This window comes from Plectropomus leopardus, chromosome 16, assembly GCF_008729295.1.
Source record: "Plectropomus leopardus isolate mb chromosome 16, YSFRI_Pleo_2.0, whole genome shotgun sequence".
Lineage (NCBI taxonomy): Eukaryota > Metazoa > Chordata > Actinopteri > Perciformes > Serranidae > Plectropomus > Plectropomus leopardus.
The window spans coordinates 11,452,178-11,474,819 of record NC_056478.1 but is presented as its reverse complement, the minus strand read 5'-3'; the positions used below and the strand labels follow the sequence as shown (position 1 = coordinate 11,474,819).

Sequence of the window (22,642 nt, the reverse complement as noted above, 5' to 3'; positions counted from 1 at the left end):
GATATGTCTAGATATGTCTTAAGATATGTCGATATCTAGATCTTTATCTAGATATTTTGTAAGTGGTATATGAGGGCATTTTTTTCAGAAATCTTATTTAGGCTAATAAATTTAAAGTTTAGCTAAAATAATGAGCGAATTAATTATATAGCCTACTTTTCAGTCTTGAGGAAATTCATATTTTTGAATATTCTTTGGGTGAGAATTGAGAACTCTTGATATTCTTAAATTCTTTGTGTGAAATTATCAAAATGTCTTTGAAAAAAATGATCCAACTGAAAATTAATCAATCCAGAACATTGTCACAATAGTGTTGCAGTGGGTGCATATGTCACTCATAGCATGAATTTAAACACTGGAGTAAAAATAGGAAAAGATGTTCCCTGACCGGGAATCGAACCCGGGCCGCGGCGGTGAGAGCGCCGAATCCTAACCACTAGACCACCAGGGATGGATACCACACTATTGAAACGCAGTGATTTTATTAGCACTTCGTGTACTGTTGTATGTGTATTATTGCGTTATTTTTACTTATGGTTCGGTATAATCTTGACTGGCGTTCATGTGTTCCAACTATCTAACCTTTACTAACCTAGCATAGCGTTACCGTCATTTAAAAACATTGCTTTAGCTTGCTAATAGTTAAGACAAGCTAGCGGTGAGCTCATGTTTTTACAGTGCACATGACAGCAGAGGGCGTAGTGAAGGGAGGCTTCATTTTGATATTAACGTTAGCTGTTGGAGGATGCACGCAAGGTATGTGGGCTGTTTTAGCTACCTATCTTGATGTCAGATTTAGCATTTAAACGCCTCGTTGTACATCAGGGTTTGGCGTCAGCCTTGGCCCAGATTACATGAACAGAAACAGCTTGTTTTACGATAACAGGCTGACGTTAGCGTCTTTAAAATATCCTTACCATATCCACCAGGTTGCTATTGTCCTGTAAACAAAGTAGCTAGCTAGCACTGTTAGCATCAGCTGTTAAAACAAGAAAGACAGACCCTTGTTTACTTTGTCTGTGTTTGTTTTAGCTGACGGTGGTATATGTTGTTGTAGCATTAGCACACAAGTGGATATCTGTCTTTTGTCACTGCTGCACTTTAAGAAGAGGCTTAAATCTGATCAATGGTAGAGGATTTCCCATTGAGCAAGCTGCTACAGACTGAACAAATGTAGCTAGGTGGGGTAACGTTGCTTCAAATTTCGCCTTTCCCCTGCTGTTAGCCGTTTACCTGTTATATAACCCTTTCAGACAACACATGGGTGAACTGAAGTTGCCTAATTTGTGTTTTTTTAGGGTGGGTGACATGCGTGTAATCAGTTGCTTTCGCTTAATCCTGTTGGTGCAGCTACTGTAGCTTTTAGTGTAGCCATGCACGTTTACATCAACTGGATTCCCAAAACTGGTGATAATAATAGACATACTGTTGTGATTAAGCATAATTACATAACTAAACGCATGTTTACTGTGGCAACATTAACTAGTAGCAGATGTGTATTTCCTCTAGCGCAGAGAGAGAGAGAGAGTGGTGCATTTTTCCATCCTGTTGGTCAGCCGCTGCCAGCTGAGTGGCCTGACATGCTTATTATAGGATGCTTTCATCGCCCTCCACTCAGGCTGATGATGTTATTGGGCTTTTTGCATTGTGTTGTTGAGTGAGGAGGCACCCTGTGAGCCCTGCTAATCCCCTCCGCTTATTCCCCCTGCAGGACAAGGAAGAAGTGTGAGAGCTGCACAGTGTGAGAGGTGATCTTCCCCAAGTCTGCTGGCTTGGTGGGTGTGTAAGGGTGAATGTTTGTATGGACTGCATGCAGATTTAAGACCCTGGCCTGATGGAAAAGAGAGACAGGAAGCCGGGATATTTTGCCAGGTAAGAGACTCTGTGTTTGTTTGTTTTGAATTACTGTCATTTGCATTTATTTAAGGAATTTTTCATGCAGTAAAACTGATGAATTCCAACATATGATAATTATAAAGGGTTTCTGTGGATCCTTAATAAATCTTCAAAGGCATTGAGTTCATTAATCTAAAAATAAGGCCTTAATTGGTATTAAAATGTATTAAATCAGTCTCTCAGAAGTCTAAAAAAATGCAAAAACATGGGAAGTAGGATTGTATGATTCACTTTTTTTTCAAAGGTTGCATTGTAAAATCAATTTTAAAACAATTAACTGAATCTTCTTAAACATCATGATGGGAATTAAAGTAGTGATATCCTACATACAGAGTAAGAAATCGGTAAAAGAAACTCATCAATAAATTTCCAAAATCTTATCAGATCACACCTTTTCACTGGACCAAAGTGTATTGTTTTATTTTACAAAAAACATATGTGCATTAATTATAATAATAAAAAACTTTATTTCATACAAGGGATTCAGCTGAAAGTGCTTCACAAAAAATGCAACACAAAAGCAAAAAGATGGCAGGATTAGACAATCAGAAGACAGTCCATGATAACAACAAAAACAAATAAAATATAAAAGCGAAGGTGAAAAATACAGAGACCAGTAAGAGTAATAATTACAAGATTTTTTTTTTTTTTTCAAAGCCAGACTAAATAATTAAGCTGTCATTTAAAAATGTTCATCAAGCCCACAACTCTTATAGCTTTTGGTATTATTCCATAATTTTGGAGCATAGTTAACAAAAGCTGGGCTGCCTTTTTCTTGTGTGTGTAATTGTGTGTATTTAAAAACCCAGCAGGTGAAGATCTGGGAGCTCGTGAGGGATTTAAGAATGACAGAGTCTGCCATGTCGGCCGCTCCCAAACCATGAACTAAGTGAAACTTAAAATCTGTTCTATAAGATACTCGGAGCCAGTTGAGTGTAGCTGAAACTGGGCTAAAATACTCCCTCTTCCCTGTTTTGGTGAAAAGTCCAGCAGCACAATTCTGGATAAGATGAAGTTTCTCAGTTGACTGCTTCAGAAGGCTAGTAAAAGGAGAATAGCCATAATCTAATATATTTCTGGTGCTTACGACAAATTGCTTTCATCTTAAGGTGGTACAGATCTTGAGATCATCTCAGAAAGACATTTTTCCATGACATTACTGTACACAAATATACTGCATACATTTAGGCCTCAAGAGTCCTTCTGGTGCCAGCAGACACATAGAGACAGAATAGTAATCATAAAAATCACTTTAGTCTCTTTATGTCTCATTTAAAATTTCACAGAAAATCATTCATCTGCACTTAGATCCTATAAAAACATTAAATTCTGTGCTCATGCATGCATGACAATAGCAAAAAACAAAGCTTTTTCAACCCCAGTTTTTCATGATGTATGGGCTTATGTAATTTTGTTGATTTTGTGTGGCGGGGCGAGTGGCTGTCACGCATCCATATTCTGATGAAGTTTACACAGCTTGTGTGATGATGCAATTTGTAAGGAAAATTTGCGTTTTGCGTGACAATTCAGCTGTTTCCCCCAAATCATTCACCTACAAAATATATTTGTAGCGCTGGGGAAGAATGAGATTTAAAAAAAAGAAAAAAGAAGAAAAGAAAGAAAATTACATAACCAAAGTCACCCCTCAGCCAGCCCCTATTCTGGCAAAAAATCAACAGTCCCATAGGAGAAAAATGTCAATATGGAGAAACAGAATGACAAAATTTGGCATCACAGTTTAAATAATTGTGCAGATTTATTATTGACAAAGGTAACTTATCAGCTGCACAGAAATCATGTCATATTATGTTTTCAGTTATTAATATTGTTTTATTTGTTGTTATGGTTTTAGTCTGTTTGTTCTTTTATGTGAAATTCTTTATGCTGCTGTCTTGGTCAGGACTCCCTTCAAAGAGAGATTTTAAATCCCAGCTAAACTACTCTTGGTTAAAATAAAAGTTAAATAAAAAAGAAATATATAAAGATATGGTGAGTCATTAAACCCAATGTTTGTCCATGTAAATGTCCCAGAGCAGTTACAGTGTCGGGTTTCTCCCAAAATGCACTTTGCAAAATATTAGAATGCGAGCTAAAATGATTGTCGAGCTACCAGACGTCCCATTACCAATAAGTTTCAAGTTTCTTTACCCAAGCATCTGATATAATATATATCTGATGACAGGAAGTGGCTCTGCTGGTATTTGTTTCTGTCTGTGTCTCTCAGCCAGCTATCACATGTTGAAGGGTAAAGTCCAAAATGTTTCTATAAACAGGTTCTACTCAGTGCATCGCTTGTTGAAAGTGACGTTGTAGGTTTTCCATTATGCTGCACAGTTGATTGTACCTTGACAATCAGTTGTAAAGGTGCATTAACTAATTATTTATTCTCACCTTTTCTGAATCGTGGATCGGCACTGTTAAGTCACCTGTCTCTGAGCTATAATCCAAGTCATGCGTCAGAGTATCTTGACCCTCAGGGATGATGACGACTGTAAAATTGGATTTAAGCGCCATTGTGAAACACGATAGCAGGAAGTGTGTGGAAAGCGGCTTCTCACAGCCACAGTGCATAGACTGACAAGGAATCGACAGGTTATGAGCAAAGATCAGGCCTTTCCTTCTGACGTCTACAGACACGACAAGCACATGATTGATTCATTAATGTTCTTGTAATGTGTTCATTTTAGAGAGCTGAGTGAATAATGGTGTTCTCCTGTGTAATCGGGCTTGAATGTGTCTAAAAATCCTTAAAGCGTAAGTTTGGTAGTTTTCAACCCTGGACCCTATTTTTACATGTTTTTGTGGCAAAGTGACTTATGGGAACAATTTTTAAAATTGGTCCAGTATTAAACGAGAACTCAAGCAGCATGAAACAGGCTGCAATGTAATCACTATGGGCATATTCGCACCGTCAATTTATGTCCGCTAAAAGTGCTTGTTTTTGCCACTGACAGGATCAGATTGTTTGTTAAGTGTCTGACAACATACAAAAGGTATCCCTACAGAGATAGAACTTGTTGTTTGAGTAAAATCCTTTATATTTAAGCAGAAAAAGCCCTAAAATCACTCTCGCCAAACACTGTTTTGATAAACAGTAGTTTTATCATTGTAAAACACACTTCATTTAAAATCAATAGATGCAAAATAGAATTCACAAAAAAACATCATTGTTCATCTTTTTTACTGTTTCAATGATCACCAACTCTGGTTTGGTTAAAATAAACCCTGAATTCACAAAGTTAGATGTGAAAATATGCTGGCTCTTTACACATTCCAAAATCACTGTTTATTTAAATGGAGTTTGGTGAAATTGGCAATTGTGATTTCAGGGCTACTTCTGGGATTATTTCTGGAACAAAGAGATCCATCTCTATAGGGATCCTAACCATAAATTGTCAAACACTTAGAATAATAATCTGAGCCCGTCAGTGGCAAAAACAAGCACTTTTAGTGGACTTTCAGTGATGGTGCACGCAGCCTCTTTCATCACTGCTGGCTGCAGCCCTCTCGCTCAGTACTCAGCCAATTTCAAAAATTATTTTTGTTTCCATTCGTCACATAGAAACAAAAACATGGAAAATATAGTCAGACTATAAAAAACAGAATTTACTCATTAATCCGCACATCTGAAACCAGTTCTCGTTAACATAACATAAACATAATATGCTTGTCTTCTTTATGCCTCAAATCAACATAATCTTGCTCATATGTAAACTAAATCAAAAGTGTCCCCAAAACTGGATAAATAAGTTGATTTATGGAAAAGCAGAAGTCGTCTGGTGAGTGTGCTGTTAATATCAGAGCTATTGAGTGTGGGCTTGACAGAAATGATGTGAGATAATGCAGTGCAGCCTAATGGGCGTTATTCTTTCTTATGTCTCAAGTTACTTGTTCTGGCTCTGCCAACAGCGTGGTACATGCACGCAGCTTGTCTTCCTTTTTGTTGACTTGATTGGCTTGTGTTGAAAATATTCCATTATTATTTTGTAATGGCAGCACATTTCAGTCGTGCACTAATTATTCGGTATGTGGTGCATTAGATCTCAGTGGGATTGCAGGCTTTGAGCTGAGTCAGAGCTGGTGTTTTCCTGGAAGGGCAGAGTGGGTACCTGTGGGAGGGAGCAGCCAAACAACAGTGGAAAGGTCCAGTATGAAAACATCAGACTCATGCAGACCTCTGCAGCACTACTGTAAAGACCAATAAGCAAATTGTGGGAGGAAAGTGGAAAGTATTGGGAGTGAGGAAAAAACTGTTCTTATCTCGAAAAACAGCCACTACTATAACATGTGCCTCTCACGCTAGTTGCACCATATGCTGCCTCGCTTCCTGACTATTTGTGTAGCCCCACAACACATCAGTCTAGATTAATTAGAAACACAAAACAAAATAACCGCATGCAAGTATTCATTCCCTCAATGTGACATGTGATAATATGGCTTATAACACCGTATCTCTGGAAATCACAAAACAAATTAGATTTAAATCATATATATAAATAATAAGTCAGGCTTTATTAGTATAGCACTTTTGATATATATGAACTGTAACACAGTTAGTGCTTCATACAAAAAAAACAAAATCCCACACACCCACAAACACAAGCATGTGAATAAAAACACACAAAAAATGAAAATAAAAATGAATAAATAAATAAGTAAAACACTCAAACTGTCGACCTAAATAAGAGGTAAATAAACAAAAAGTAAAAATAATGAATAAATATGTTAAAAAATGATAAAATGATATAGAAAGTAGTAAAACTGTGAAACAGACTAAAATATAAAAATAAATAGTCAATAGATAAATAAAGTTAAATTAAAAGCCAAACTAATGTTTAATTAAAAGCCAAACTAAAAATGTAAAAAGTTATCTGGAAAGTCCTACCGCCAGTTACTAAACTTCCTGGAAAAGCTACATTTTGAAGAAGAAAATGATACTTGAAATAAAGTTCACTGAAAATTCAAAAGCACTGAATAATTACAATAAGAGCAGGCATGAAAAATAGCTGTAAGTGTAAATTTGGTCAGAACAGGCTGTGCATAAACACTCGAGATTGAGGCCACCAAGAGGTTCATGGCAACTCTGAAGGAGCCACGGAGCTCCACGGCTGAGATAAAGAGACACTGAGCACCAAGTAACGGTTGTCGTGGTGATTTCATTGGTCACAGCTGTTGTGAAAACTCGCACAACATCCTGGCAGGTATTTGCCAGAAGATATGTGGGACACTGTGAAGTAAAGTGAGAAAATGTTCTGTTTTCTGATGAAAACTAAAGCATGCTTTGTTTTGCTGTCCCACTAAACTGTAGTTTAAACGTAAGACTAACATTACTATGATAACACACAATGTTCATCAGGAAGCCTGGTCTTTAGGGATTCCCCTTAGAGGGTAAAAATGAGCGCTGCTTTTCCAGCTAAACAACAGCAAACATGAAGTTAAAGTAAAACAGGTATAGCCTAAATATGGCAACATTATGTCACAGAGCGTCCAAGTTTATTATCTTGTTCTTTTGGGATCCACACTCGTTGTTCCCATGGCAACAGCTACTCTTCCCAGGGTTCTTAAAGGAAACTAAAAGTAAGCGAAGGTCATGAGTCAGTGACAGCGTTTGAGCACATACACCAGCATCATATCTTTGTTGGTTTTAACTTTAACTCAGAAATCCTTCCACCAGATTAAAAATACACATACACAAGAAACTAGACAAAATATAAAGAGGTGGCCATCAGATATGATGGGTTATAGTGTGATTCGCTTTTTCCGCCTCATTGACTCCAACAGAACTGATACCAAAGTCTGGCTCCTCGAACACTGTCATTGACTGTCTCATGACCTTTCCTTGTTTTATATAATTTTCCTAAGGTCCATTACATGGACATAAATAACCAGTTTTTGAGGCTTCTCTTGGTTATGATCATATTTAGGATATGGTCTTTACAAGAACACAGAGAAATCAGCTTATTTGTCTTCCCCATATTCATGGGGTTTTTTTAAATTAATTTATATTCTTAATGTTTACATGTTACTTACAGAATTGGGCTTTCTGTCATAATGGCGGTAATGGATACGCTGTTAACAAGCTTAATGTTAGAGGAGAAAGGAAAATCTTAAGATGAGGGCTTGAGAAATGCCTCAGAGTGAAACAGACGGTGCTGTCGAGACTGTGCAGATTTTTGAGTTCACTTCCAGATGTGCGCTGCATCAGTTAGTGGAAGAGAGACCTGAGGCGATGGAAGAGGCCTGATCTGTGTCTGTCTGCAGCTTTATCGACCCACTCTTGCCTTTCCATTAAGGCACTTGAATGCTTAAAAACGCCTCTCTTTTCACTTTCTTTTTTATTCTTCCTTTGCTCGGGGCTCTGGAGGCAAGCAGTGCTCCCATCACTCAAAGCTTATGATAAATCAATTTAGTGGTATTTTTTCTTAATATGCTCATATCCATACTTGAGGTTTCAGCGGGGCTCATAGAGAGTGCACTATCCTTAAGTGCACCACTAAGCTGTGATTCCACTGCACTGCAGTTTACCCCCCATAATGAACCCCAACAGGGTCTTGAGATGCTGTTACATCATCGCCTCACCTATCAATGATTAAACAGGCTGAAGGACAGAGTGAGTGGAAAATAAAACTGACGCAGCAACGTAAAGAGAGAGAAAAGTTAAAGGGTAACCTGGACTGTATTTTCCCACATTTTTGAGTCTATGTGACTAACGGGAATGACAGTTTTTGAAATTGATCCAGTGTTGAGTCAGACTGCTGCAAAATTGGCTGCTATGTAAGTGCTCGGGGCATTTTTGCACCGTCAGTTTACATCCGCTAAACGTTTTTGTGTTTGCCGCTGAAAGGCTCAGATTGTTATTGTAGTTCTTTTCACAAAAGCGCAGAAACAAGTCATTTTATTCAAATGGGCGTTCACTGGGCATTTCTGTCTCTGAAGCATCTCCTTCTTGTCACGCCGTGAAAACAGTTTTTTAAGAATAAACACAATAGAGAATGCATCAATACACTGTACACAATGCAACATGAAAGGAGAAAAACTACAAAAATGTCAGTTAGTGCAAATAGGGGCAACAAAGTAGGATAAAATACCTCGTAGGCTGCTTGTCATGAAAAGAGTTTCCAAAAGTCCAGGCACTTGTTAAAACAAATGTGATCAAATGGCCATCCAAACTCCTGTGCGTTCTTTATTTTTCATAAATCAAATGTATATTTCTGTCTCCTCTGGCATCCCATCAGGCTGAAGAGGCGGAGACAGCTCAAGCAGAGCCAATCAGACAAGTCTGTGACTGAGCAGAACACGGCAATCATTTCCTGTCCAGACATCCCAAATGACGGCGACCCCAACAAGAAGACGGACTTACAGAGAACAGCAAAGCCACATGCAGGCTCAGGTACGATCTGCATCAAAAACACATACAAAATATGCAGGATGTGATTACTTGGACACCTCCAGAGGTGGGGGTGCTCTGCTTCTGGTAGTGTTTGTTAGTGCTCGAGACAACATGGAGCAGAAAGACTACCTATCTGCCCTTCTCAGCGCAACTGATCAGATTTGCAGTGGCTTACAGTGCTGCAAATAGACAAAACACAAAATCATTCAGAAAACATCAATTTGAAGACACGTGCAACATTTGGAGAACATGCTGCAAATCCCACAAGGCGTTACGAAATGGGCTACAATACATCACAACACAACAGAAGCGTTTCAAAGGTCACTTAATACTGATGCATACAGATTACTTTCATTACTGGCTATTTTACACACTTTATGGTTACTGAAGTCGGCTAAAGAGAGCTAAAATGTAAATGTTTTTTACTGCAGTCGAGCTGCCGCGGCTCCAAAACAGAGGGTCGAACTAGCCACCACATGTAGGAGCAGACTTCACCAAAATAAGAGCTCTGTTCCGGTGAATCACATTCATTCAACAAGTCAGTTTATCATATGTAAATCAGTAAAGAAATACATGCATATATGAATGAATACATAAATAAATAAGCGTTGTGTTATTTGCAGTGCGTTCTCCATATGCTGCTCAGGTGTCTTCAAATTAATGAAAACCACCACACAGATTAGCTCTTCATGATGTAGCTGAGCCGTTTACAGGGCAAACACTCTGTTCACTACCATTCTTACAACTCCGCCAAACTTATGACATTTCCTGAATGCAAGACTCTCATTCCCACAGAAGCACCGCCACTGCGGTGACAGACACTGGGTAAAGCCCATGAGAATTTTAATGAAGTAAAAAATATTCTAGCCGTAGTCTACTATTATGGTCGTTGCAATTAACCTTTGTATAATAGCTTCATTCAAAGCAAGATGACTACCTAATTAGAAAGAAATCTTACACCCAGAAAGACAAAATCATTTATCATCATGTATCCCTGCTGCTACATTAGTAATAGGCTTTTGTTTTTGAGAAAAAAGTTGTTGGTTTTTTTGTTGCGCTCTATAAAAATTCCTATTTCCAGAAAACCAATATGTCAACGAGTGGTATTAGTACAAATGTCACTGTTAACATTATTCCTCTGCTCTGTTATGTGACCGATATACAACAGAAGGGTCGTCTGTGTTGGGAACGACCTCAGCGGTTTTAAACAGGAAGTTGCATAACCTTTATCCTGTTTTACTGTTGATGATGACACTCAAGGCGTTGCATTCACAAAGTTTTGGGGAATTGGTGCTTCTGTGAAATTGCAATAACTATAATGCTTTTCATTTCAACTTAAAAATGACAAAGTTTTGGTTGGGACAGAAGCATCTTTGTCATTATTCTTTCTCTTTTTTTGAAACATGGGCACCAACTGCAAAGTAAATAATCCAAGACCACATTTATTTTTTTTAGGGGTCAACTGATATTGGTTTTTCATGGCTGATACCAATTATTATTAGTTAATGAGACCAATAACCAATATTTGAAACAGATTTGCATTTACAGTAAATACCTTTAGCAAATGCTTAATCAAAACTGAAACGTTCAACATCAAATACAACAAGTTCCCAGCAGCTGTTTTTTATAAAGTGAAAATTTAAATAAAAATGAATGAATAAAAATGGTTCCCAGAAGTTTTACAAAGTAAAAGTTACCCCAATGCTGACCCTTTCTCTGCACTTTTTAATTAATACATTTTGTCAACAATCATTACAGTAAGATGCTGATACAGATAATCGGCATAATACCAAATATCGGCCCCAGTAATCGTCCAGGCCGATAATCTGTTGACCCCTAATTTAAACCCCTAAGAGAAAAAAAGGAAAACAAATGGGTAATAAATAAGGATGAGCACATGACATAAGCACAATAATATAAAATAAAAATATTAAAATATGAAATCAATATAAAAAAATTACCCACCTTTCACTTACACAGATACTGTATGTCTATTATTGATAGTTGCACTTCTTGTCAGAACATATGTATGGCTTTATATTTGCCCAAAATTAAACCTCATCTAACCTGCATTTTGCCGTCAGTGTATGATGCATAATGTACATCATTATGTATGACCTGTAATGTGTTGCTGGGTCCGTCGTATTGACAGTAATAATGGACTCTAGTCAGGCGTGCAGTGTGTAAACTCTGCACTATCTGTTTTAATAAAGCCACAAACATTATTACCTTCAGCCCATTAAATCAAACATGGTGCTCTGCAGTGTACCAGACAAACAAAACATAACTCTTCAGGTTATGTATGAGCTTTTAGCTAAAAGTCCACAGCCTGCAGTGTTTCACAGCATATTACCAGTCACAGCCCAGTATATTAATTCAATGAATAAGCGACAGTGTTCACCGAAGTGACAGGTCGTGTCTTTGATGCTCGTACAGTAAAGAGCAGCTGGAGTCTGGATGTCTTGTGCTTAGTCATTGCCTCTGTTTCCATGGAGGAGGCGGCAGTGTAATTTAGCATTCAGGGAGTGGTGCGTTAATAGCCTCTGTGTTCTTGGCAAAAAGAAAATGCTGACTGTGGCTCTTGTCTACTACAAGGGTCACATTGTGTGTGTGTGTGTGTGTGTGTGTGTGTTTATGATAACTGCTTCAGCATGTGTTAGGGCAGTGTTTTAAGGCTGGATAATGATAGGAGACAAACAAGCATAAGTACTCATAAGGCCACAGGATATTTAGAGGTCATCTCTGGTGGGGTATTGCTTTGTACCGCCCTCACTGGATAGTGTTTCATTTTTACTGTTTATTGCAGAAACATAAATATGTTTGTTAGCAACCAAGAGAGTATGAGATGGGCCAACCCAATCTCCAGAATAAATGTTGGCTTTGTACATTTCTGCAAGTCATGGATGCAAATGCACATTTTTTTGGGCACAATTTCTACTGGAAATGCTGATGATGTTGTGTTATAAAACACCCAGTTTGTGGGACGCCCGGTAGCTCACCTTGTAGAGCAGATGCCCCATGTGCAGAGTCCTCGCCGCAGCAGACGCAAACTCGACTCCTTTCTTTCCCCCTTTCACACTTTAACTGTCCTACAAATTAAACAAAAGGCAAAAGCCAAATTAATAATCTTTTTTTTTTAAAAGACACCATCCATTTTGGGTGTCACAGTCACTGCTGTAAATGGCATGAAGTCTCAACAAAAATTAACCAAGTTTTGCTGCCACAACAGCAGCCAGAAATGGAGATGTCTCATTAGAAATATGCAGCTCTTGTAGCACAATCACTGCTTGAAATGATGCTGATGACTCACTTAAAAGCTTCTGCCTTTGGTGGCACAATTGCCTCTGAAAATGGCATGAGGTCTGGGTAAAAACCACACATTTTTGGTGCCGCAATCATTACTGAAAATGCATTGAAGTCTGGCTATAAAGCACCCAGTTTGGGGGCCACAATCACTGCGGTAAATGATGGTGATTACTAGCTAAAAATATGTTTTTGGTGGCAGAATCTTCACTGAAAATGCCGTGATGTCCATCTTTAAGACACCTAGTTCAGGTGCACAATCAGTGCAGGAAATGCTGCTAATGTCTCGCAACAAACCAACACCAAAATCATCATAGAAAATGTGCCAATGCCTGGCTAAAAACACACCTAATTTTGGTGCCACAGTTGTCACCAGTAATGCTGCCCATGTCTCTCTCAAAAAAACAGTGTCGCCTCAGTCTCAGGCCCCCCTCTATCTCCCAATGACAAAATCAGCTCATATGCATTTAATCAGAATTATGTCACTTTAGAAATGTTGATATGATACATGTTAAACTTGCAGATGTAACGTGTCTGTGGATTGCAGAAATGCCAACATATTCCTCTGGCAGCAGGGCTGGATAGACTGAATGAGGCCATATACTAATTGCTTACAAGAATAATTGTGTTTTGGGTTTTTTTTTATGTGTAAGATTATTGTCAGGTGTAATTGAACTCAGTCTACAAAGTGCTTTCCTCATTTTCTGTTTCCCCTGTAGATGATGGCTGTAAAAGTAACAATCAAGCAAAGAAGGAGAAGAAGAGACCACCAGGGACGGTGGAGTTCATTGTAAGCTAAACGACAGTGGAAACACCTTTAAAATATCATACTGACTTATTAGCAGTAAGGTTGTAGTTTAAATCATGAGGGGATTAGACCTGTGTGTCTTTCTAAGATGTTCACAGAGGAGTTGATCTCTTGTTACAGGTGGGAGCTGATGATTCCCTCAACAGCATTGCACTCAAGTTCAACATCACCCCAAACAAGCTGGTCCAGCTGAACAAGCTCTTCTCTCGCAGTGTTTACCCCGGTCAGGTGAGAACCTCGACAGCAACACGAACCACTGCTTCACTTCTCGCATTATTCCTCTGACTGACTGACCATCGGCTATCCCTCTTCATTTTTACAGAAGCTGTTTGTCCCCGATGTGAGCCAGTCAGAAGCTGGCCTAAAGTCTCAGAGTTCCTCTGATCCCTCCCTCACAAATGGCTTATCAGAGAAAGCATCTCATGTAAGTAAAAATTGATTTGTTATGTTGCACGGAGGACATTAAAGGACAAAATCGTTAAAAAGGTTGGTAATCGGCATGTCTTCCCAAAGTTCAACCAAAGAAATTCTTGGTCGACTAAAATTCTGCCAATTCCTCAACCAATCGATTCCTCGATGAGGGTTCATTTAAATCAGCAGGTGATGGTCAAACTTGAACTAATTATTTAAACAGGAGTCTTTTTGGTGTGTCTCCAAGCTTTGTCAGAATTTGCTATGCTACACTGGCTCTCTAATTATGTATTATTATGTATGTATTAAAGTAAAGTTATGGCTCTGATGCTGCAAAATGTTTTAATATTCTTTGAAGAATGAAATGAGAAATGGGAAACAGATTAAAAGCAGATTTAAAAAAATGGTGATCAAAATCTCTGAATCCATGAAGGAAAAAAGTGCACTTCAAAACAAGCTATACTAAACACAACGATCTGTCTTTTTAAATGCCTTCAGGACGGCGTTTCAAACTGCACGTCAGCAAAGTCCCTCCGACGTGAGCTCTCCCCAAACTCAGAGGATGAGAGCCCGGAAACGGTTAAATTCATCAAGATGAGCTGCAAATACTTCACTGATGGCATGGTAAGAAAACATCATAACGGCCGATAATATTTTGAATTAATGCATAACAAAAAATATCCATCATCAGGTACCACTCTTGTATTTTGTTTGTTTTTCTCAATGTGTTATTTTGCTGTGGCAGGGAGTGGTGGGAGGCGTGCTGATTGTGACACCCAACAACATCATGTTTGACCCGCACAAGTCAGACCCCCTGGTGATCGAGCACGGCTGCGAGGAGTACGGCCTGATCTGCCCCATGGAGGAGGTCGTGTCTGTGGCGCTGTATGACGACGTGTCGCGCATGAAGCTCAAAGATGCTCTGCCATCGTAAGAGCTCCGAACCAACTCACTACCCTAATTTCCTTTTTTTGTAACGGTTCTTCCAAATCTCAGCTCTGACTCCTCCTGTCTTATTCTTCTTTACAGTTTCATTTTTCTTGTTTCCTCAGAAATAAAACTGTTTGCATGATTTATAGGACTTTTCACATTAACCACTTTACCATATCCTTATTTTAGGAAGCATCTTTGTTTCCACCGGATCTTGTTTAGTTCAAGTTGTTATGAGTGCAGTTGTTATAGTTTTGTGATTTCATTTTATTTAGTTATATTTGTTCTTCATTGATCTTTTTATTGTGTTATCATTTGCTGTTTATATGGAAACCCAAAAAGGTAGATGAGAAAAAAAAATTCTGGTCATCTGTTTTTTTTAAGTTGACCCTAAATTGCTTTGTCTAGTGTATTCAAGAACAGGTGAAAAAGTTTGTGATGAAATAATCTTTCCCTAGTGCCTTGAAATTGCTGCAAAAAACATTTTGCCAGGAAAAGAAAATTAGGTTTTGCCAGTCTAAATTAGAGATTATTTTATTTCTGTTTTATTTTATTTTATTATTCTTATTTATTTAAAATTGTATTTAATTTTATTTTACATTTAATCTATTTATTCATGTATTTTTTTGTTTGTTTTGTTTTGTGGATTTTTTTCTTTTAGTCCAGAATCTTTTTTTTCTAATTTTCTTCTTTCTTTTTTTTTAATCTGTGAAATTAGGTGAAAAAAAGATTGGCAGGTGGATGACGTTGAATGGAGAAATTGAAACTAACCCAAAAGAAAACATGAATGCTCTTATTTGGAACATGAGGTTGTGGTGCACTTCAGCCTCTTGTGGCTAAAATGAATATTACAACAATTAATACAAAAATGCACCTGACCAAAGAAAATGAATATGCTTTCACAGATTAAAAAAAAGTATCTATTAAAATAAAATAAAATGAAAATTTATAAAGCACGAAGAGGCTGAAGTGCACCACAACCTCATAATAAAAATAATAATAATAATATGTCCTGGCAAAACCTTTTTTTTTTTACCTGTTCCTTAGTCATAAACACGAGAGAAAACAATTTAGATCAGATTCTAAAAATGGATCACCAGAACTTTTTCTCGCAATTGCCTCTCAGGGTTTACATATTCATTCATCACATGTGTTATTTTGTTTTGTATCATTGTGGTCATTCATAATTTCAGTTTGGACCTTTTCTTTTTTTGTTTTTGTTTCCCTTTCATTTTCATCCTGGTTTGCGGTGCGGTATGTGTGATGCCGCGTGACCCCACAGAGACCTACCCCAGGATTTGTGTCCTGTGTACAGGCCGGGCGAGTGGGAGCAACTTCCGTCAGAGCGAGATCTAAACCCCTTCAGCCGCTATGAAGCTCTCGATCCGAAGCGACCAATTGTCTTGGACGACATTGAATCAACCCTCTCAGAAACTGGTACCATTTGAGTTAGACTTTAACTGTTATATGTTTTACTATCCACAAACAGCAACTATTTTTCGGGTGCTTATTTTTTTTATTTTATGTTTTTTTGTTTATAAATTAAGATGGCTTGTTAATTTTTAAATTCAGCTTAGTGCCCAATTATATATTAATTTATTTCTGTATCGTCGACTCTTGAGCACCCAGATTTTTCTTTGGTATAAGTTAGAATTTATTTTTCACATCAGTTTACTGTGAATGAGTATTTGTTTGGATTTCTTTGTTTTCAGTGTAAGCAAACTGAGTAACTTTTTTTTTTACAATTTACCAATACCATACAAACCAGATAATTTACAATAACCCCAAAAAAATGATTGATGAAAAAAATGTCTTGATAAAATTATTTTTAGATGTTTAACAAAAAACTATTAAATCTTCCTAATACCAGCGAGCACAGAGGGCGAGCAGACAGCAAAGTCTCCGTCAGATGAAGGATTCACAGAATTGGAGCCGACTGTCAACGGGAGCACTGAAGAGGCAGAGGGGACGTCCTCCAATACACTCAGCACTGTCAACAGGGACCAACAGGAAGTAGGACCAAGCTGCCCAGGCCAGGGAGACTTACAGGACAAGTCGATTCTTGGTCAAACTAAAGGGAAACTGGATGATGAAGAGGATGAGGGTGTAGCTCAGAACAGCTCTATTGAGGATGGAGAGTCAATACAATCATCTGTAGAGACTGAAAAACGGGTCGATAAACCTACAAACCGAGAGGAAACCAAAGATATAAAACCTAAAGGGACTGAAGAGCTGCTAAACGGTGCACATGATGAGATAATCAGCGCACCATTGGACCAAAACAGGAAATTAAGTCTGAAGGAAGCTTCGGAGGTTTGTGGCGACTCGAGTCCGAAGAGAGGAAGCCCAGATGGATCAGCAGATGGAGCTGAACTCAGTGAGGAGGAGAGACGGAAGAAAAGCTATGACGCTGAAGTGAAGTCATGGCTGCTGGAGAGGATGCAGGCTCCAATAGAAGGTAGGAAACTAGATGTTAAACCCATGGATCCACTCTCAAATATTGTTGCTATTGGACATTTGGTATTGTAAAATTAAGGCGTGTGCTATTAAAGTCATCAAACTCAAATTTTTGTATTTCCCATTTTTTAGACTTGCTTTTCTCATCAGAGGAGAAGAGTAAAATCCCGCCTATGTTCCTGTGCTTCAAAGTGGGGAAGCCAATGAGGAAGTCTTTTGCCACTGGGATGACCTCTAGCCCCGCCCACTCTTTTGGGGCCCGGGGTAAACAGCCGGAGTACTGGTTTGCTGTGCCACAAGAAAGGTGAGATGATGCTGTACTTTTTTACTTTTATCCAATGTCCAATCCAATATCAATCCTTTGTTGACTTTGTATTTGGTTATGTGTATGCACTAAATGGTGAATAAAGGGTTGAATATATATACATGTACAGAACTGATATGCATTGACAAATTGACATTTTTTACAACACTAATAATGTGTACCCTGGTATGAAAGTTGATAGTTATCACACCATGTATGTTTGCTTATCCACAGTATTGCAAAAACATGCAACTAGGTGTAAAATCTTACCTATACGTTTGCAAAAAAAAAAAAAAAAAGAAAAAAAGGAGGATGATACTTGACCCTTGTCTCAAACTACGATGTGTGTAAGCCACCAATGTGCTTGTAACCAATCTGATTGTGTGTGTTCCAGGGTGGACCATCTGTATGCATTCTTTGTCCAGTGGTCTCCAGACGTGTACGGGAAAGAAGCTCGAGAGCAGGGCTTTGTTGTTGTGGAGAAAGACGAGCTGGACATGATAGACAATTTCTTCAGTGACCCTGCGTCCTGCAGCTGGGAGGTGAGTTCAGTGAAAAAGTAGGCAGACCACTTGCCTTCCTCTATTTACACGCCCCGTTTTACAACAGCAGTGAAGTGTTTTATGTTGATTCCTCTTTAATGTTGACTTGATTATATGTTTTGTTTCGCTCCAAGATCATCACCATCGACGAGGCCAAGCGTAGGCAGAGTTTCGGCAGCTGTGACGGAGATTTGTCAGTGGACGCGCTGCCCATACTCAGTGACACCAGTGACCTGCTGCAGGATACACACATTGAGAAGGTAACTTTTATTTCAAACCAGTTACTTGCAGCTGGTCTCAGTTCAGACCACTGAATTTGCTCTCTCCACCTTATTAGTCTAACGTCATGACATGAAACAGCAGTTTTTTGGTTAAAAGCATTCGAAATCAGCACCATGGGAAGGACTAATGCAGTTGTCAAACTGTTGTCAAGTGATAACAACAATAGCGAGCACAAGGGCTGCTGAATAAATTGAAATTTATTAGGTTGTGATGTGACACTAAATATCGAAAGTGTCTTTTCCTGGTTTAAAGGCTGACTGTTCCAGCTCTTCTATTGTTTGCCTTTATCATGTAGTCATTATATTCACATCACTGATGATTATTTATCAAAAAATTAATTTTGTAAATATTTTGTGAAAGCCCCAACAGTCATTATTGCAATATTGTCATTGAAATATTTGATAAAAAAATTTCCAATTGATTTTTGCTATATTGCCCAGCTCAAAAGACCGTTATAGACAAGATAGGCACTGCTGTTGAGGCTGTTTTAAATCAACATGTTTCCCCACAGAAGCTGGTTCAGGGACGGTAATGTCAGATAAATTAACAATTCTGTCTAATATCAGGTAAATACCTGGCAGCTAGCCACATAAACTTACCCAATTTTTGACAAGAAAATGCTGGTTCTGATTCCTTCCAGCTTGCCTGTCGCCTGCCAGCCCGTGTGCAGATTTACCCCTGGAGACTGGTCTACAGCACGGTGAAGCATGGGACCAGCCTGAAGACTCTGTACAGGAGCCTGGCGGACGTGGACAGCCCTGTGCTGCTGGTCATCAAAGACATGGACAACCAGGTAGACACTGTCCAGAGGACGATTCTGTATGTAAATGTCTGGGGGTTCACTGGCATACAACACTGAAGGTGAATAACAGTCAAAGGAGACAGGTAGAGAATGTAAGAAGATAGAAAATGTACAAATAACATCATATCTCATGGAATTTGTTAGCAAGCTAGGCGTCCGTGTCCGTCACATCAGGCACTGCCCACATTCAGCACAGATACCGCCACAGCAGGTGATGGTCACTTCCCTGCACTCCCTTATGACCGTGCCCTTATCCATACACTCATAACTCCACAGAATAATACATTGGGTTCTTAGGTTTAGAGTGTTTAGCAATTTGTTTAGTTTATTATGACAGAGTTTTAGGGCCACATTGATATAAAAAAAATTGTATTTATTTTATTTTTTTATTTTTGAGACTTTGAGAATAAAGTCAGAATATTAAGAGATTTTTTTATTTTATTTTACAAGAATAAAGTTGTAATTTTTAAACAAAGGGGATATTTTATAAGGGAAATAAACAAACCGCCAGCAAACTATAAAACAGATAAGAGCACAGGCAGCCTGTGCTCTCATCTGTTTATTTCCTGAATATAATATACCCTTTCTCATAAAAATCCGACTTTATTCTAGTAAAATTACTACTCAATATCTCGTAAAATTACAACTTTATTCTCATAATATAACAACTTTTTTTCATAATATAACAACTTTTTTTCATAATTTTACAACTTTTTTTCATAATATTATGACAAGTTTTATACTCAAAATCTAACTTTTATTTTTCTTTTACATGGCCCTAATCCTCCGTCATAGTTTATGGCCCTGTGTGTATGATTTTTTTTTTTTTTTTTTTTTTTTTTACTTTCTGATTGGCGGCTTCTACTCTGCAGTGCAAACTTATTCTATAAGGTTATTTTCAATTTCCTATAATCAAAAAACTTAACATGAGGGTTTTAAATACTAATTGTAACAGACTTTTTCCTGTTCTTTTGATTCTTAAACTGAATCTGACTCTCGTCACAGATATTTGGGGCTTTCTCGACTCATCCCTTCAGAGTGAGTGAACACTGTTACGGCACGGGAGAGACATTCCTCTACAGCTTCTGTCCTGAGATCAAGGTTTGTACTAAGATAGTTTAAGAACTCAGTTTGGGGATTTTAGCTTTTTTATCCAAATATCAGACAGCTTGCTTTTGATTTTCAGGTGTACCGCTGGACAGGAGAGAATTCTTACTTTGTGAAGGGCAATACTGACTCTCTCCAGATGGGAGGAGGAGGGTAAGTGAATCTACCGGCTACATTGTAAACTACAGGCTTGTAGAAGGGACGGTCGACCCCAAAATGGTGCAATGGTGCATAATAATGGTGGAAATGGTGCATAATATTTATAACTATGTTTTAATTAGTTTAAAACCATGTGAAACCAAGAATTGTTGTCTTTATGTTACCTTAGAATGAGCCATTAATGTCTGCATATGAGCACGTCCCCTTGGCCTTGTCTTTTCTACGGTAGACCAGATAAGGGTCAGATAAGCCAAACTGTCTCTAGAGGGACGTTCGTATATTTGCGTTTCTGCATCGGCCACTGTAGCTCAACATACCCGGCACACATGAGAAGTTTCAGATCTGCAACCTCACAGCTACATGCCACTAAATCCTACACACTAGACTTTCAATTTTTACATCTCCTGCTGTCATGAACATGAGCCTCTTGTCCATGAGACACACTTCCTTCTACACCGTGATACAGTTCACACATGTAGTTCAGTAGAAAGATAAATAACATTTTTTTGGTACTTTGAGCACCACAAGCTGAGTGCCATCTATGTTGGAGAGAAGGCAGACATCTCAACAGCCGATATCTCCAACACTGCAACTCACACCAAAACAATCTTAAGTGATAAATAGCACTACAAGTAAGAGGAAAAATATGCAATTATGACTTTGTGGTTAATTTTCTCTTTAATTTTTTTCAGTAATCCAAATCCTTGTTTGCCATTAAATAAAATCCTTGTGTTTTTTGGGTCCCTCTCCTCTGCAGTGGTCAGCTGGGTCTGTGGCTGGACTCTGAGTTGTACCGTGGCACCACCACCAAATGCGCCACCTTCAACAACCAGCCGCTCTCCGCCCAGCAGGACTTCAACATCCACAGTGTGGAGGTCTGGACCTTCGAGTAGCCTCACCTGCTCTCAGCTACTTCTCCGACATTCACGCTCCGCTCCAAACCTTCAGACACCCCCAAGTCTATTACGCACCACTTGGAGGCGAACCTAGCTCCCCCACAATGACACTTGATGTTGTGTGAGAGAAGCCTGTGCAGTCGTTACGTTGACCTGAAACGTCCGTCTTCTGTAGCGTGTTTCAAGGTGAGTTTGACCCACAGGTTCCTGGTTCCATGTCTGGTTCCTCTTTCCTGTAAAGGTGGAGAAAATGTTGCTCTCAGTTTATTGGCTGCCATAGACATCTGTCGACGCCTCCAGCTTTCCCAGCATGCAGACTGCCTTACCACCATAAGCTCACGAGGAGAGAGAAGAGGAAGGCTGCTCATGTTACTGTTGAGGTTATCCTAAAAAGATTTTAAGTGTGTGTATGAAAGAACAAAGTTTCCAAAAATGCTGTAGGTTGATTTGTGCAGAAATAATGGTGTAATTACTTTGGCAATGTACAGGATTATTTGCTGAAGGCATTTTTTGTTGTTTTTTTTTTAATGACAATGAATTTCAAACTGAAAAGGAAGTGGAAATTGCCGGGGAGAATTTTTTAGGATCCTCCACTGTTAAGTTTCAGAGCTGAAAATGTTGTAATCGTTTACAATGAAAGTGCTGCGCTTCCTCTGAAGGCCATCTCTTATTTTTGAGTTTTAGATGAACTGAATGAGATTGTTCCATTGCATTTCCTCACTAGTACTTGTCATGTTTTACTTCCCCGTACAATCCAAAACATGTGGCAAAGCCAGGTTTGCAATGACCAAATATGTTTTTATTTTAATTTTCACATGTTGTGAGTTCATCATATTTTATAAAATATTTTAGATTTTTTTATTTTTGCAATTTATTTTTACATTCTGTTTTTACAAAGTTGTGTTTGTTTTTTTAAATGGTTGTACTTTTATAGAGAAGTTGTGTAAAATGTTTCTGATTGGACCCAACAAGCACTAGTAGTGTCAGTATTGATTCACGTCGACTGATTTTATCTCTTTGATTTTCATTTGTGGTCATTGTTGTTCAGAGAGCCAGTACAAGTTTAACATGATGTCACTTTGCACTACAGTATTAATTGACGGTCAACGCTGTGTTGCTGTGTAAGTAAGCATTTCTTCAGTGTAAAATTGTTACTGAATGCTGTTTGATCACCACTACAGGAGGGGAAGCTTCCTGTCCAAACACAGGTCAGCTCAGCTTTACTTAAAATTGGAAAAAGGGACAGTCTGTTTTTGCACTCTTGATATGCCACTAACTAAAAATTCAGATCTACTAACATGGAAAAGAAACGTTGTTTGTATCCCATGTATCTGACACAGGCTTGTAGTGCATGA

The 22,642-nt window shown here is 38.4% G+C and overlaps 1 protein-coding gene and 1 non-coding gene across 3 annotated transcripts; one reads left to right on the top strand and one right to left on the bottom strand.

Annotated features, from left to right (window-relative positions):
* Positions 1-379: 379 nt before the first annotated feature.
* On the bottom strand, positions 380-451 carry trnae-cuc. Its single transcript has one exon. It is a non-coding gene; the product is annotated as a tRNA-Glu (tRNA).
* A 229-nt stretch (positions 452-680) lies between these two features.
* On the top strand, positions 681-22,138 carry LOC121955802 (nuclear receptor coactivator 7). 2 transcript variants are annotated; one of them, XM_042503885.1, is made up of 17 exons: positions 681-756; positions 1,712-1,872; positions 9,132-9,286; positions 13,309-13,379; positions 13,518-13,625; positions 13,720-13,821; positions 14,307-14,432; positions 14,554-14,738; positions 16,054-16,175; positions 16,609-17,196; positions 17,328-17,499; positions 17,894-18,041; positions 18,176-18,301; positions 18,964-19,116; positions 20,131-20,226; positions 20,312-20,385; positions 21,149-22,138. In XM_042503885.1, exons 2-17 carry the CDS (start codon positions 1,835-1,837, stop codon positions 21,282-21,284), a joined length of 2,400 nt encoding a protein of 799 aa, XP_042359819.1. In that variant the 5' UTR covers positions 681-756; positions 1,712-1,834; the 3' UTR covers positions 21,285-22,138. The 2 variants fall into 2 exon arrangements, with proteins under 2 accessions (XP_042359819.1, XP_042359818.1); XM_042503884.1 differs by having other exon boundaries at positions 16,021-16,175.
* The last annotated feature ends 504 nt before the right edge of the window (positions 22,139-22,642 follow it).

Excerpts from the sequence above, each read along its gene's own strand:
- LOC121955802 (XM_042503884.1), top strand. The coding sequence starts at position 1,835 with ATGGAAAAGAGAGACAGGAAGCCGGGATATTTTGCCAG. Across the intron at positions 17,500-17,893 it reads TTTGCTGTGCCACAAGAAAG|GGTGGACCATCTGTATGCAT; the intron begins GTGAGATGATGC and ends TGTGTGTTCCAG. Across the intron at positions 20,386-21,148 it reads CTCCAGATGGGAGGAGGAGG|TGGTCAGCTGGGTCTGTGGC; the intron begins GTAAGTGAATCT and ends TCTCCTCTGCAG.